Source organism: Papaver somniferum, chromosome 10, assembly GCF_003573695.1.
Source record: "Papaver somniferum cultivar HN1 chromosome 10, ASM357369v1, whole genome shotgun sequence".
Taxonomy (NCBI): domain Eukaryota; kingdom Viridiplantae; phylum Streptophyta; class Magnoliopsida; order Ranunculales; family Papaveraceae; genus Papaver; species Papaver somniferum.
Genome location: NC_039367.1, coordinates 74,509,223 through 74,524,618, shown reverse-complemented (window position 1 = coordinate 74,524,618; position 15,396 = coordinate 74,509,223). Strand labels below are relative to the sequence as shown.

The window sequence follows — 15,396 nt, the reverse complement described above, 5'->3', positions numbered from 1 at the left end:
GGTATTTCTGTGGGAGACAGATTTATCTATTCTATTAGACTTTTCTGTGTGAGACGGATTTTTTTATCAAGTCTTCGACTTTGGGTCGTAACAACTCTTGGTTGTGGGTGAGATCAGCTAAGGGAATCAAGTGTGTAGTATGTTGCTGGGATCAGAGACGTAAGGAACGCAACTGTACCTTGAATCAGTGTGAGATTGATTAGAGTTAAACTACAGTCCAGTCCGAAGGTCATTGGTAGTAGGTTAATGTCTGTAGCGGCTTAATACAGTGTGGTGTTCAAACTGGACTAGGTTCCGTGGTTTTTCTGCATTTGCAGTTTTCCTCGTTAACAAAATTCTGGTGTCTCTGTTATTTCTTTTCCACATTATATTTTGTTATATAATTGAAATATCACAGGATGTGCGTTGTATCGATCAATTATAAAATCCAACCTTTGGTTGTTGATTGAAATTGATTGATCTTTGAACATTGGTCTTTGGTGCCGTTCAAGTTACTTCTCTTATATTCAATCGGGCTCGCAAATTTTTATTTGCAGATTGCATATTGAATTGGGAGATAGAGATATAAACTCTTGTATATACTTTTCTCTAGATTGAGTCTGACTGTCTAGTTGATTCTCTAGAAAGTATATTCGAGTAAGTCCTCTCAGATTGCCAAACAAATTGTTGGGTGTGGCTGTTATACCCCCGCATTTTTACATGTGATTTGTTAATATCCGAAAAAATCCTTCTTTTCATAAAGTAAGGTCACTCATGTTGTTCTCTTTGGAATGACATCAAATGGGGGAGAGTTCTTAAATGAACTGGTGCTTAATTGCTATATATTTGTGGGGTGTGTGGTTGTGGAATTTACAGAGGATGCTTGTATCTTAAATCTCCTAGATGAACGCTAAGTATATTCTTACTATGTTGTTAGAGCATTGCTCGGTCGAACTCGCATGCGTTGCTATCTCAAGCATGTTTTTCAATGTTAGTGATTAAAACTATAAGTTTTGATTTCTAGCCTATATATCTAAAGGTCTCGGATTAGGATAGAAAGTGTAGTTGAGATCAAGACTCCATGGAAATCATCATACAAGACGAAGGACTACTCAAGGAACTGGTGGATCTTCATCGACTAAAAGGTATGTGGAGACTTGAACTTATCTGTCACTCAAAAGTCTATCTACTCTATCTCCTATTCTTGAGACAAAAGTCGTTTTGATATATAGACTTTCATTATACACATTTGCTATTTCGAGCCGAGTGTAACTCGCCTATCTATTTCTCGAAATATGTGTTGGTAAGCTTTCCCTTTAGCCAAATTCATCTTTACCTAGTGACGAATGTCATGTTATGTTTCAATCACTTTGGAAATTGCTCTGATGAAAAATGGTATGTGAATAACGGCTATATAACGTCCTCTGAGAATGTTTCAATGATTGAAATGAGAGTTTAGATTACATAACCATTGGTAGGATATAAGCATTGTTGTGGAAACACATATATGTATAAGTCCTTAGTCCTTGAACCAAAGTTTGCGAACTTTGTTGATCAAGAGAAACGGAATGTGGCGTGAGCCAAGTCCGCGAACTGGCGGAAGTTCTCGACCCGAGAATTTCTGTTGGAGTTTGTGAACTCCTTCCGTGAGCTTCAGTCCGCGAACCCAGATCGCGAACTTGAGCATGTTATATCTAAAATCGGTTGTTCTTGAACTCATGTTTATATAAACTAAGGAATGCTTTTGCAAACCGTGGCTATAAAGTTCATGAACCGATTCGAGTGAATCAAACTGTTTTTGCTTCGAATGTGTCTTGTGTAGTTACATAAGATCTAAGCAATTGAACAACTCTCTAACTAGTTTATTTGAGTTATTTGAACTAGTTATGGTGAAGAAGAATATGGTGGATATGAAAGTAATCATATGACTAACTATTTGGTTAACTATTGTTGAACCAACAAATGTAAATGTTTGGGAACGGCTACATAAACCCAAAATTGGACATTTCATTTGTGTGTAACTGTTCTGTTATGAACAAATTGAAACAACATGATTACCGGAATTAGTAACTCTGATTCGAAAATCATCCCGAGAACAAAAGTTCTTATTGAGAAATCATAAAATCATACCAAACCGGCCACCTCTCTTACACATTTAATAGGCTAAACTTCCCAAGGAAGAAGCAATCCGTGCAGTGCACATGGACGGATGAGAGTGACTCAAAATAAAAGGAAAATAAATTACAAAGGCATCCCAGGTTTTTACTAAGTACACCCCTCCTAAATTAACCACATGACACTGTCTACCCCTCCAAATTGTCCTTGTCCTCAAGGACAAAGGGCGGAAAATGAGCTTGGATAGTAGCAATATCTTCCCATGTATCTTCCTCAGTTATAGGATCAGAATCTCGCAACAACGACACGCTTGCGAAATTACTAGCAATACATCACGAAGACATTGCAGAATGATTTCAGAAATGACATAACAGATGACATCATCTTAAACATGAGAAAAGTATGATGATCGTGCGAAATTTAGGATGTTTGCGAAATTAAAATTTGTAAGCTTGCGAAGATACCGCAAGCCAGATCCGAAAATAGGGGAAATATGAGTTGTCATCCACTATGTAAACACCTATATAAAGAGAAGAGCAAGAGAGAGAAAGGAGGATACACATTTTAGGATGAGAGAGGGAGACACAATTAGAGAGAGAGAAAATAGAATTTGTATTATTATTATCTCCTTCTTCTTCCTTCTTCAACCAAGAGCTCCAAATACTCATTAATGGAGTCTCAATTGTAAATCCATATGTAATTACAAACAATCATAGTGAAGATCCCTAACCCCGTGGATGTAGATCACATTGATCGAACCACGTAAATCTTGTGTCTTATTTTCTATTTTCATCATCTTTATCTTTATTTTCATATCAAATAAGTTTAGATCTAGAAATCATAGTCATGATGATACAAGGGGTGTGTTGTAGGATTTCCTGCAACTACATTTTGGCGCTAGAAATAGGGACCTGCTTGTTTGATTGAAGAAGAATCAAAGAAATTAACAATTGTTGGTGAGAGATTACGCTGGATATATGATATTTAAGGGCGACTATGGAAAGTACAACGAAATCTCATGATCTTAGATAAAGATCCAGTGTCATCAATTGGAGAAAGATCTAAACAAACTGCCTCAACAACTCGTTCGAAAAACCGAATTGATTCCTCATATTTGTGATTTTGTGTTCAACTTTCGGATCTGGCAAGCTTGGACTGATGATGAAACAGGAGACCAGCAAAGGCTAGTTGGACTGATGATGGGAAATTACAAAAGAATGGGAGGAATTATTTTTCAGAGAAGAATTATTTTGCAGTGAGCATAAGGACTTGCTCCATGCGAACATAAAGGGAATAAGTCATACGAATTAAAAGGAGCTAGAATATTACTTAACCTCTTATGGACTTGCTACTTGCGAAGACAAGGGGCTGGATTTTGACAGAGTAAAATAAAGCAAAGGTGACTTCAAAGATAGGTTCAAAGTCCCAACACTGGACGAAAATGAAAAAGGAACAACCACATCAAGGAAGAGGATCGGACTGTGTTGCAAATTCTCACAAGAGATATTGAAGAACGACCAAGGAGAAGACAACATACTTCATAACTGCATACAAAGGAGTTGTCCTATCAGCGGTGCGAAGACAAAGGCCAAAAGAAAAGAAGGATGATGAAATCACAGAGATGGAAGAACAATGAGAGCATAACAAAGAGATTGAGTAGTTTGTTTATATATCAGGTGTAAACAGGAGATCAAATTTGAAGAAGAAGCTGCGAAGAAATAGCAAGCTGAGATGGGCCACCAATTAGCCTTGAACAAGAGATAGTGTGAAGGGAGATATAAAAGGACATTCGAGTCAGCAACGCGGAGAAATTTAACAAGCGAAAAGAAGAAGAGTATGCGAAGAAAACAACTTCGACAACCCATTACTAACCTAACTAATCGCATATAAAGAACGAACAGGGAAATTATATCTACATGAGAAGGACTGTATTGTGCTATAAATTAGCACAAGATATATTAAAGAAGAGCAGCAGAGATTAATCCCATCCGCTTGAAAACAAGCTTTCAAAGAACAGGAGTTACATCGAATAGCAGGGACGAAGAAAGAGCAGTAAGAAGAATAGTCTACAAACCTAGGAGAGATCATCAAACTCTAGAGCACGAACAGATCACCTCGATCAACCTCTTCAGCAATTTTCATTGCCAACCATGGTCACTGGCGAAATAATAAAAATTTATTTCGCAAGAATAGCTTCAGAAGAGGAGAAAATAACATCTTCGTAAAAAGGCAACGAGTTTGAAATGAATCCCCGAAGATGAAATCTTAAGTTAGATTGCCAGGAAAATCAATTCAAGCAGAATTCAACATGAAGCATTCAGGATTGTATCTATATTTGCTTGGCGAGATTGTAACTTCGTGACTTTGTGTGATATTATTTAATAGGGGAAAGATGCACAAAACACAGCAAAAAACGAACCTCAACCAGTTCCAAGAGATTACGATTAAAAGAAACTACTAGTCTATGTATACCGTTGCTAAAGGCAAAGCAATCAACACAGAATGGCGAAATAAGATCCTGCGAAGAGATAAGATCCTGCGAAGTGACAAGATAATTCGAAAAGATACAAGCAATGTTATCCAAACTAGAAGGACAGTGAACAAAGACGGAAGTTCGGAAGAAAAAATTTCTTCATCAACAAACAACTTTGGCGAAAATAAAATCGGAACTAACCAGCGAAGAAAAGAGATAAAATATTCAAAATTTACTTCACAAGACAGACTCAACGAATCAGTGTGCTTTGCTAGAGTGCTTTTCTTCATCACCTATCCAGTTCAGAACATCTATCAATTCAGAGAAGAAAATCCATTCAAATCGTTAGAGTTACTTGCATACGTAGTTGGTTCACTAGAAAAGATCAACCACAAATCCAAAGGAAACGAGTAGAACGATTGAGAGGGACGTATTCTTTCTTTTACCACCTTTGACTTTAAAAATTATGTAGAGTATATCAGATAATGTCGCAAATTCAAATTAGGGTTTTATGATTTGTATTAGGCTTCACATGACAATTATTAACAGCTAATGGTACTCACAGAGGCATGTATATATCAATAGGAGATGAAATGGAGCTAAACAATCATATGGCTCAATAACGAAAACAATTAAAGAGGACATGCAAGTCCAAATGGATCTAGTTGCAAGCCAAACGCAATGAAGATAAGTAGAGCAGAGATAGATTAACTCGCACCAAAACAACCATATCACCAGCAAAACATCAAGAGAAACATGACTTGGTCAAGCAGTAGACGAAGTTCACCGTCAGCTCAGTAAATATTAATTGGTAAGAAGAGGATTATCTTCGAAGAAATAAACTTGCGAAATAAACACCTGAAACAGCTCATCTCCCAAAGAAGGACAACTTATAAAAGGAGTCATCCAAATGAGCTATGCGAATTTCGCAAAACAAAATGCAGTAGATTTATACCATGAACAATCACGCAAAACAAGATGTAATAGATGCTCTTGTTTCATCATCACATAAACTTCTACCATGAACAGATAAGGGAGGAAAAGTCTCAGCAAAGAAAGTTCATCAAGGAAGCACGAGAATTTAAGGGAGAGAAAGCAAAAGAGTAAGTAACTAATGGAGAAATATCACCTACATAGGAGAAGAAAAGAAAGACAAGACAAAATATATACAAAGAACGATTACAAAAGAATAAGATACGCAAATTTTACCAAACTAACACAAATGAAGGTCAGTACAGATGGTTCAGGTGTAGTCAATGAGCTTGAAGACGCAAGTTCGAATCCAATCTTCTGCGTATTTTTGAACTTCCATTTTTACAAAGAATTTCATTCTTTCGCAAACAAGAGAAGAAGGTCAGCTTCGCACAGGAATTTTGCATACAAGAAAACTAGCACAGTTGGTCAAGAGGCATGAATGAAAGCAGCAGGTCGCAGGATCAGTTCTTGCTTCTCGCACATTTATTTTGTGCGACATTTATACATTTCAAGGATGCTAATTTCGCAAGAAAACCATGTACTTCGCGCGAGACGACAGCAACAAAAAATCACATGAAAGCTAAGTACCACTTCCTTGAACATTTTATTTTACTTATAGAAAATAAAAGATTTTTGATTTGATTGACAAAAAGCGATACAATCGCAGGACTACAAAGATTTCAAAATTACAGAAAACTGAGAAAATTCAATTTATATGTTTCTCTAGAATATTTCTTTTGCAGAGAATAAAAAGATTTTTGATTTGATTTACAAAACGCGATACAATCGCAGAATTACAAAGATTTCACAACTACAAAGATTTCAGAGTTACCATGTATTAGAATTTCTCTTGAATATTTATTTTGATTCAAATGATATGATATTACGAGAATGAAAGAATGAATGAAAGAGATGACAGAAATTAAAGAATGAATTAAAGAGATGACAGAAATGAAAAGATAAATGAGAGAATAAAGAAACGCTAACATTTCGCAGAAACAAAGAGACACGAAAATTTCACAGAAACGCGAATAAAATTTCGCAGATAGAGGCGAACCTTTATGGCGTACACCCTAGTTCGCGAATAAAATTTTGCAAGAGGCAAATGTAAGACCTAAAATGCGTCATAGAAGGGGGTATCTGTTGCATGGCTCAGGGAAAAGGTTACACCACCCCTAGAACCTGAGTCATGGAGATTTGGGGTCAATAAAACCCATCCAGGAGAGGTACCTTGGATTTTCAACCTAAGCTTTTGCTTTAGGTTGGGAGACTAGGGGTCTCTTCTAAGGAGTGCATAAATCGATCAAAGCGCCTAGGTACACGGTTGAGTCAAGAGTGTGTGTGTGTGGGGGGGGGGGGGGGGGGGGGGGGGGGCGTTGGAGCTTCTTTACCACTCTTGATAAGTCTTGGTAAATGATGCACTCGGCCCGAAGAAAACCCCACTTAGGGTGTAGTCTCCTAACCATAATCCATATAGGAAAAAGGGATAAGAGGCTACGAAAACAACTGGTTGTTGTTAAGACTGGATGGGAGGAGATAACCTTGTATGGTAGAAGTACGCCTCCTTGAAGGGGCAACCAGGGGGAAGATAAGGGCGACACCCTCCATTAGGGAGCTGATAAGTGTCTTAAGACGCAAATGTCATGAGGCTTCTTACTCATGGGAGTATCAAAGCTTGTCATATTTGTGCGACAATCTTGAAGAGGCAATAATACTAAAGAAAAAGATAAGACGAGATCAATGGGTCATTACATGAAAGTGTGAAGACGTCCTGCGATTTCGTCGGAAGACGACAATGTCATGGGGCTTTATGTTGGCAAGAATATTTAGGCCTGTCATATTGTCGCAACAAAAATTCAAATAAAAGAGAGAGTTAAGGCAAGATCAATGGGTCCTTACATGAAAGTGTAAAGACATCCTGCGATTTTGTCGCAATGACAAGAGGTGGCAAAATAAGACCTTTAACTAGGAAGGAAAAATAAGACCACATAAGAAGATGAGTAAGCAAATAAGCTTGCGAAAATGATTATATGTAAGCAAATAAGCTTGCGAATATGTATATGGAAATGAAACTGAGGAAGTGAAAATGCCGCAGACTTGATACTATGATCATACTGTTATGAGATATTAATAGTGCAGGAAAGAGGAAAGATGAAACACAAGTAAGAACTTGTGAGGAACAATAACTACACGAAGAGGAATGCATACACTAAAGAAAAAGCCAGAGAAATTGAGAATGGAGGCAATTTAAAGCTACATCAATTTTAGCGTGCAAAATGAGCTAAGTAACACAAACATTAGCTATACATTGCAATAGATAAGCATTCTCATCATACAAGCATCATACTCGCATCATAAAAGCATTGCATAAGCATTTTATAGCATAAACATCGCATACACATTTCATAACATAATCATCACATAAGCATTATATTCGCACAAGTACTTTACAAAACTGTACGGAATAATATTGCAGAATTTCGCAGTAATATCGCAGAATTTAGCAGAATTATTCAGGATTACTCAGGATTTCACAGGATTATTCAGAATTTCGCAAGATTATTCAGAATTTCGCAAGATTATTCAGAACTTCGTAGAATGATTCAGAACTTCGCAGATAGATTCGAAATTTCGTAGAATGTGTCAGAATTTCGCAGAATGTGATTATTTCGAATGATGTGATTATCTCGCTCAATTATTTTGCACAATTATAAGCAACTTGAAGAGATTATACTATCGCATGAGAACAAAACGTGAGACAGAGGCAAGATAAGAATGAAGAAACAATTCGCACATTCAACATTTTCTCAAGGATTTTACACTCATAGATAAAGAATAGAGGCAACTATGGATTACCAAGAAAACATTTTATGTTCTTTATCTTCTCGGCAAGAATCACCAAAAATGGAGTAATAATTTCGCATGAATTGAGGCAATACTTATTATTCTCATTCAAGGACGGATACTTCTTATATTTCGAGGATTGAATACTTCTTATACTTCATCAAGGATACTTCATGCTTCTTATACTTCATCAAGGATACTTCATTCTTCTTATACTTCTTCAAGGATACTTCATACTTCGCATACTTCAAAAGATGATACTTCTTATTTACTTCGAAACATTCCGGAACTTCACAAAAGAATAGAGGCAAGTACGTACTTTTCAAGTCCAGTATTCTTTCGCTCGTTCCTTCATCAACAAAGATCAAAGACTAATCCAACAACACATATCTCGCTCCAACAACTACAACAACGGATTTTTTTCCTGAAGATCGCTCTTCAAGCAATATTCAAAAAAAAATAGGCAAGATGTAGGATCAAAATCTCGCAACAACGACATTCTTGCGAAATTACTAGCAATACATCACGAAGACATCGCAAAATGATTTCAGAAATGACATAACAGATGACATCAGCTTAAACATGAGAAAAGTATGATGATCGTGCGAAATTTAGGATGTTTTTGAAATTAACATTTGTAAGCTTGCGAAAATACCGCAAGCCAGATCCGAAAATAGGGGAAATATGAGTTGTCGTCCACTATGCAAACACCTATATAAAGAGAAGAGCAGGAGAGAGAAAGGAGGATACACATTTTAGGATGAGAGAGGGAGACACAATTAGAGAGAGAAAAAACAGAATTTGTATTATTATTATCTCCTTCTTTTTCCTTCTTCAACCAAGAGCTCCAAATACTCATTAATGGAGTCTCAATTGTAATCCATATGTAATTACAAACAATCATAGTGAAGATCCCTAACCCCGTGGATGTAGATCACATTGATCGAACCATGTAAATCTTGTGTCTTATTTTCTATTTTCATTATCTTTATATTTATTTTCATATCAAATAAGTTTAGATCTAGAAATCATAGTCATGATAATACAAGGGGTGTGTTGTAGGATTTCCTGCAACTACAACAATGTTGGAGAAGGGACATAAGAAGAACCAATCTTTTTCTTAAGCTGGGAGACATGGAACACAGGGTGTACTCTGGCCTCTGGTGGAAGTTGTAGCTTATAAGCTAAGTTCCCTACTTTAGCAATGACAGTAAAGGGACCATAGTACTTAGCTGAAAGCTTGAAATTCTTCCTTAGGGAGACAGATACTTGTCTGTATGGATGCAACTTCAGGTATAATGAATCTCCCATTTCAAAGGATCTCTCAGTTCTGTTTTGGTCTGCAAAAAACTTCATTCTGGCTTGAGCAACAGATACGGAATCTTTAAGAATATCAAGCATAGGTTTCCTGTGTATAAGATACTCTTCAATAGCAGCCACAGAAGTAGTGATGGTAGGAGGAAAAGCCAAATGGGGAGCATCATAACCATATAAGGCTTTAAATGAGGACATTTTAATGCTGGTGTGGTAGCTAGTATTGTACTACCATTCTGCAAGAGCTAGCCAGCTGAACCATTTCTTGGGTTGAAAACCTTTCATGCACCGTAAGTAATTCTCCAGACAAGCATTGACCATGTCTGCTTGTCCATCAGTATGTGGATGATATGCTGTACTGAGTTTGAGGCTGGTGCCCAAGTGATGAAAAAGGTCTTTCCATAAGTTACTTGTGAATACCTTGTCTCTGTCAGAAGTGATGGATAAGGGTAAACCATGCAACTTGAAGATATTATGTAGGAATGCTTTGGCAACAATAATTGCAGAATAAGGGTGTTGAAGTGCAATGAAATGGCTGTATTTGGTGAGCCTATCAACTACCACTAAGATGACATCTTTGTGCTCACTCTTTAGCAGGCCTTCAATAAAATCCATGGATATATGTTTCCATGCTTGATCAGGAATGGGTAGTGGTTGTAAGAGGCCAGTAGGGAGGGTGTTTTCATGCTTGTTCCTCTGACAAATATCACAAGAGGTGACCAAGGAGATAATGTCCTGCTGCATTTTAGGCCAAAATAAATGTAGCTTGGCCCTATTATAAGTAGCCTTTATACCTGAGTGACCTCCAATGGATGATGAGTGTAAAGAAGATAAGATAGAAGATCTTACATTGTTGGCAGAACTAATGTACAGTCTGGACTTATATCTGAGAATCTCTTGGTGATAGGAGAAATTTGAAGTTGTAGAAGGAGAAACTAGCAGTTGAGCAATGAGTTGTTGAGCTTTAGGGTCATCAGTATAATTAGAAGCAATTTCCTGCATCCACATAGGTTTGGAGATATAGATGGATTGTACAGTAGCTGTAATGTGTTCCCTTCTAGATAATGCATCAACAACTTTTTTGTCACTCCCCTTTTTGTACTGAATGTCATAGTCAAAACCCAACAGCTTCATGAGCCACTTTTGTTGTAGTCCAGTAGTGATCTTCTGCTCCAAAAAGAATTTGATACTCTCATGATCAGTTTTGATGGTGAAATGATGTCCTTGGAGGTAGTGTCTCCATTTGGTAACAACTGAGCCTACATCCATGAGCTCCTTCTCATATGTAAAGAGTCCCATAGCTTTAGGGCCCAATGGTTTGCTATGAAAAGCAATTAGTCTCCCCTCTTGCATAAGTACTGCACCTAGACCAGTATCACTAGCATCTGTCTCCAAGATGAACTTTTTAGAAAAATCTGGGAGTGCCAAGACATGTGTAGTTGTCATGACCACCTTGAGTTGATTGAAGGCTGTAGTAGCAGCTTCAGACCATAAGAAAGCATTTTTCTTCAGTAACTCAGTTAGTGGTTTGCTGATATGTCCACATACTTTAACAAACTTTCTATAATAGCATGTGAGGCCTATAAATCCTCTCAATTCCTTAATAGATTTAGGAATTGGCCAAGAAGTCATGCTTTGTATCTTGTTTGGATCATCTAACACTCCTTGAACTGTGATGATGTGCCCCAAATACTTAATTCAGATTGAGCAAAATAACACTTAGAAAGTTTAGCATGGAGCTGATGTTGTTGCAAGATAGAAAGGACCTGCTGGAGGTGTTGCTTATGAGTTTTCATGTCAGGGCTATAAACAAGAATGTCATCAAAGAAGACCAACAGAAATTTTCTCAAAAATGGTTTGAAAATATCATTCATCAGGGCTTAGAAGGTGGTAGGGGCATTGGTGAGTCCAAATGGCATGACTAGAAATTCATAGTGACCTTTATGAGATCTAAATGCAGTCTTGTGAATATCCGAAGGAAAGAGTCTGATTTGGTGATGCCAGACCTGAGATCAATCTTAGTGAAAACTGCAGCACCATGTAACTCATCCAAAAGTTCATCAATGATAGGAATGGGAAATTTTTCTTTTATGGTCATATCATTTAATCTTCTATAATTCACACAAAATCTCCAACTATTATCTTTTTTTTTGACCAAAAAAATTGGAGAGGCAAATGGGCTATGACTTGGCTGGATAATGCCTTGAGAGAGAATTTGTTGAATCAAATCTTTAATGACAGATTTTTGAACATAAGGGCACTTATAAGGTCTTTGATTGACTGGAGAGGAGTTGGGTTTGAGGGGTATAGTATGGTCTAGGCTCCTATGAGGAGGCAGGGTGGATGGTTCCTCAAAAACTTCATGAAAATCTTGTAATAAGGCAGTAATTTTTGGGAAAGGTAGAATAGGTGCCTGAGTGGCGGAGATGGAGCATAATTGTGCACACAATCCATGCGGATTTTTCTGAAAGAATTTATGGGTTTCTTTGGTACTGATTGGTTTTAGGAGAGTAGAGTCGGACATGCCAGTGAGAGTAATTTCAGTGCCCTGGTATATGAAGGATATTGTTAAAGTAGTGAAGTTGAAAAGCACATTACCCATTTGTCTGAGCCAATCAGCGCCCAACACCATATCACAGCCACCAAGAGGGAGCAGTCTGAGATCTGCAGAGAATGACTGACCCTGCATGGACCAATTTAAGGATTTGCAAATTCCAGAACTAGTTGTCTTGTCACCATTGGCTATTGTTACTTGCAACTGAGGAGTAGGTTGTACATTGCAATGCAGTTGGTGAGCTAGAGATGAATCAATAAAACTGTGAGTACTGCCTGTGTCAATGAGGATAGAATTAGAGTGATTGTTAAGAAGCCCAGGGATTCTTATTGTTTCACCACAATGAGAACCAGTTAAGGCATGAACAAAAATTTCAACATCACTCTCTTCTGAAGTAGCATTCTCAGTTTCCTGAGTTAAATCTTATTCCACAGGTAACTCAGTAGTGCTCTCATCACCAACTATCCAGAATAACTGTTGCTTTTTACAGATATGACCTTGTCTATAGACTTCATCACAGTTGTAGCACAACCCTTGTGCTTTCCTGAGTTTGAGTTGTTAAGGAGTGAGACTTTTAATGGGAGGGTGGGTGGGTGTTGCCTGTTTAGGAAGTAGTGGTGGTGGTGGTTTCGAATTTGTTGGTGGAGGCCTAATGGATTTTGTTGGAAATTGGATTGGTATGAAGGTTTTCCAGAAAAAGAGTTAGAGAAAAATTTGTGGGTCGGTTTTGATGTTTTTTGTTGGTGGATTAATGATTGTTCTTGCAACCTTGCCAGAGTAAAAGCTCTCATGAGGGTGGTGGGGTGAAACATCAGAACATTGTGTTGGATTTCCTCTTTAAGAGCTCCAATGAAGCTCATTACATAATAGCTTTCAGGAAACTCAGGATGAATGCTCATCATTAAAGATCTAGCAACCTCAAATTCATCAAAAAATTAATCTATTGTAGTTGTGTGAGCTAATTTATTAAACATACCCACAATATTGTCGTTAGATGGGTTCTCAAAACGCAAACAGGCCTGTTCAGCTAATTCAAACCAACATAAGATAGATCTGTAAGTTTGTAGGTTAGAAATCCACCTCTCGGCTTTGCCGTCCATGTGCATCGCTGCCATCTGCACCTTCTGAGTCTCTTCTCTGATGTTGTGGAGGAGAAAAAATCTATCACACTTTTGAGCCCACCCTTTTGGATTAGATCCATCGAATCTGGGGAAGTCTAGCTTAGGAAATCGATTGTAGTTGTTGAAACCTCGATTCTCTGTGAGTTGATTAACAGCTGGTACAATACTTCCTTCTGCTGGTACAACGAATGATTCCCCTTGATTACTTTCTTTGTTATTTAGATTCTGTAATTGTAGAAGAACTTGATTCAGCTGTTCTTTCATTTCCGATACATCTTGATTTACTTTATCTATTTGAGTTTGTTGTTTCTTCTGAGTATCCTGTAAATCTTTATTAGTTTGAGCTCCCTGTCCTCCCATGGTGACAGAATCGAACGGCTCTGATGCCAATTGTTCTATTATGAACAAATTGAAACAACAGGATTACCGGAATTGAATCTAATCAGGTTTTCATCTAACAGTGAATATTGAATGCTTTGTTACCAAGCTAACATTGATTGCAAACCCTGATTTGAAAGACTATATAAAGGAGAATTCTAGCAACTGGGAAACCTTATCCCCACACCTTACTTGTGATACTAGTTGCATATCTAGAGTCGATTCTCCTTTAACGTTTGGTTTCTTCTTCTAAAACCAGGTTAATGACTTAAAGACTTCATTGGGATTGTGAAGCCAGATCGATACTACTTTTCTTGTAGTTGTGTGATCTGATCTTGCATCTTCTATCGTTACGAGTACGATTGTAATAATTGGCTCGAGATTTATATCTCCAATAGGCAAGATAGAAAAGTAATCACACACACTTCGTCCCATCGTTTGTGATTCCACAATATCTTTTTTCGCTGCGTCGATTAGGATTATTGTGAGGTGATTGATAATACTAGGCTTTTCTTCGGGAATATAAGTCCGATTTATCAATTGGTTCCTGTTCACCTTGATTTATCAAAAGACGAAACAAAACTCGTAGGTATATTCGTGGTAGAAGGATTTATCTATTACCGAAGACTTTTCTGTGTGATACAAATTTGTTTATTAAAGTCTTCGACTTTGGGTTGTAGCAACTCTTAGTTGTGGGTGAGATCAGCTAAGGGAATCAAGTACGTAGCATCCTGCTGGGATCAGAGACGTAGGAGCATAAATGTACCTTGGATCAGTGTGAGATTGATTGGGGTTCAACTACAGTCCAGACCGAAGTTAGTTTGGAGTAGGCTAGTATCTGTAGCGGCTTAATATAATGTGTGTTCAATCTGGACTAGGTCCCGGGATTTTTCTACATTTGGGGTTTCCTCGTTAACAAAATTCTGGTGTCTGTGTTATTTCTTTTCCGCATTATATTTTGTTATATAATTGACATATCACAGGTTGTGCGTTGTTCAATCAATTAGAATATCCGACCTTTTGGTTGTTGATTTAAATTGATTGACACTTGGATATTGGTCTTTGGTACCATCCAAGTTATCTCTCTTTGATAAAGACTCGCAGATTTCTATTTGCTTGAGTATATATCAAATCGAGAGATTGAGATATAAATTTTTTGATATACTTTTTATCTAGATTGAGTCTGACTGTCTAGTTGATTCTCTAGAAAGTATATTGGGGTTTGTCCATACAGACTGCTAAGCGAAATATTGGGTGTGGTTGTTGTATCCCCACTTTTTCATATGTGATATCATCTAAATAAAGTTTATATGTAACACCTTTATCATGAAATATCTTTTGGTTGAATTCATTATGACCCCATGATTTTCGTACCTTTGCCAATTTTTATTGACAAAAAATGGGAGACTTAATTAGTAGTTTTGCACTATATACATATGGTTTACGAATCATTATGTAAGGGGGAGTGAATCAATAATCTATAGGCTTCACCTATTATATAAGAGATGTAAGTATTGATTAAGAGGGAGAAACATATCACCGTAGTATTACTTCAAAGTTGTGATACAATTTATCTTTGGAGAAGATAAATAATACTATGTTTCTGTATAACAACGATTGAGAATATTTGTTTTTCAAAGTTG

General features: G+C 37.3%; 1 protein-coding gene across 1 annotated transcript; it reads right to left on the bottom strand.

Moving 5' to 3' along the window:
• Positions 1 to 9,460: 9,460 nt before the first annotated feature.
• LOC113315794 lies at positions 9,461 to 9,898 on the bottom strand. Its single transcript, XM_026564044.1, has one exon. It carries the CDS (start codon positions 9,896 to 9,898, stop codon positions 9,461 to 9,463), a length of 438 nt encoding a protein of 145 aa, XP_026419829.1.
• Positions 9,899 to 15,396: the final 5,498 nt, after the last annotated feature.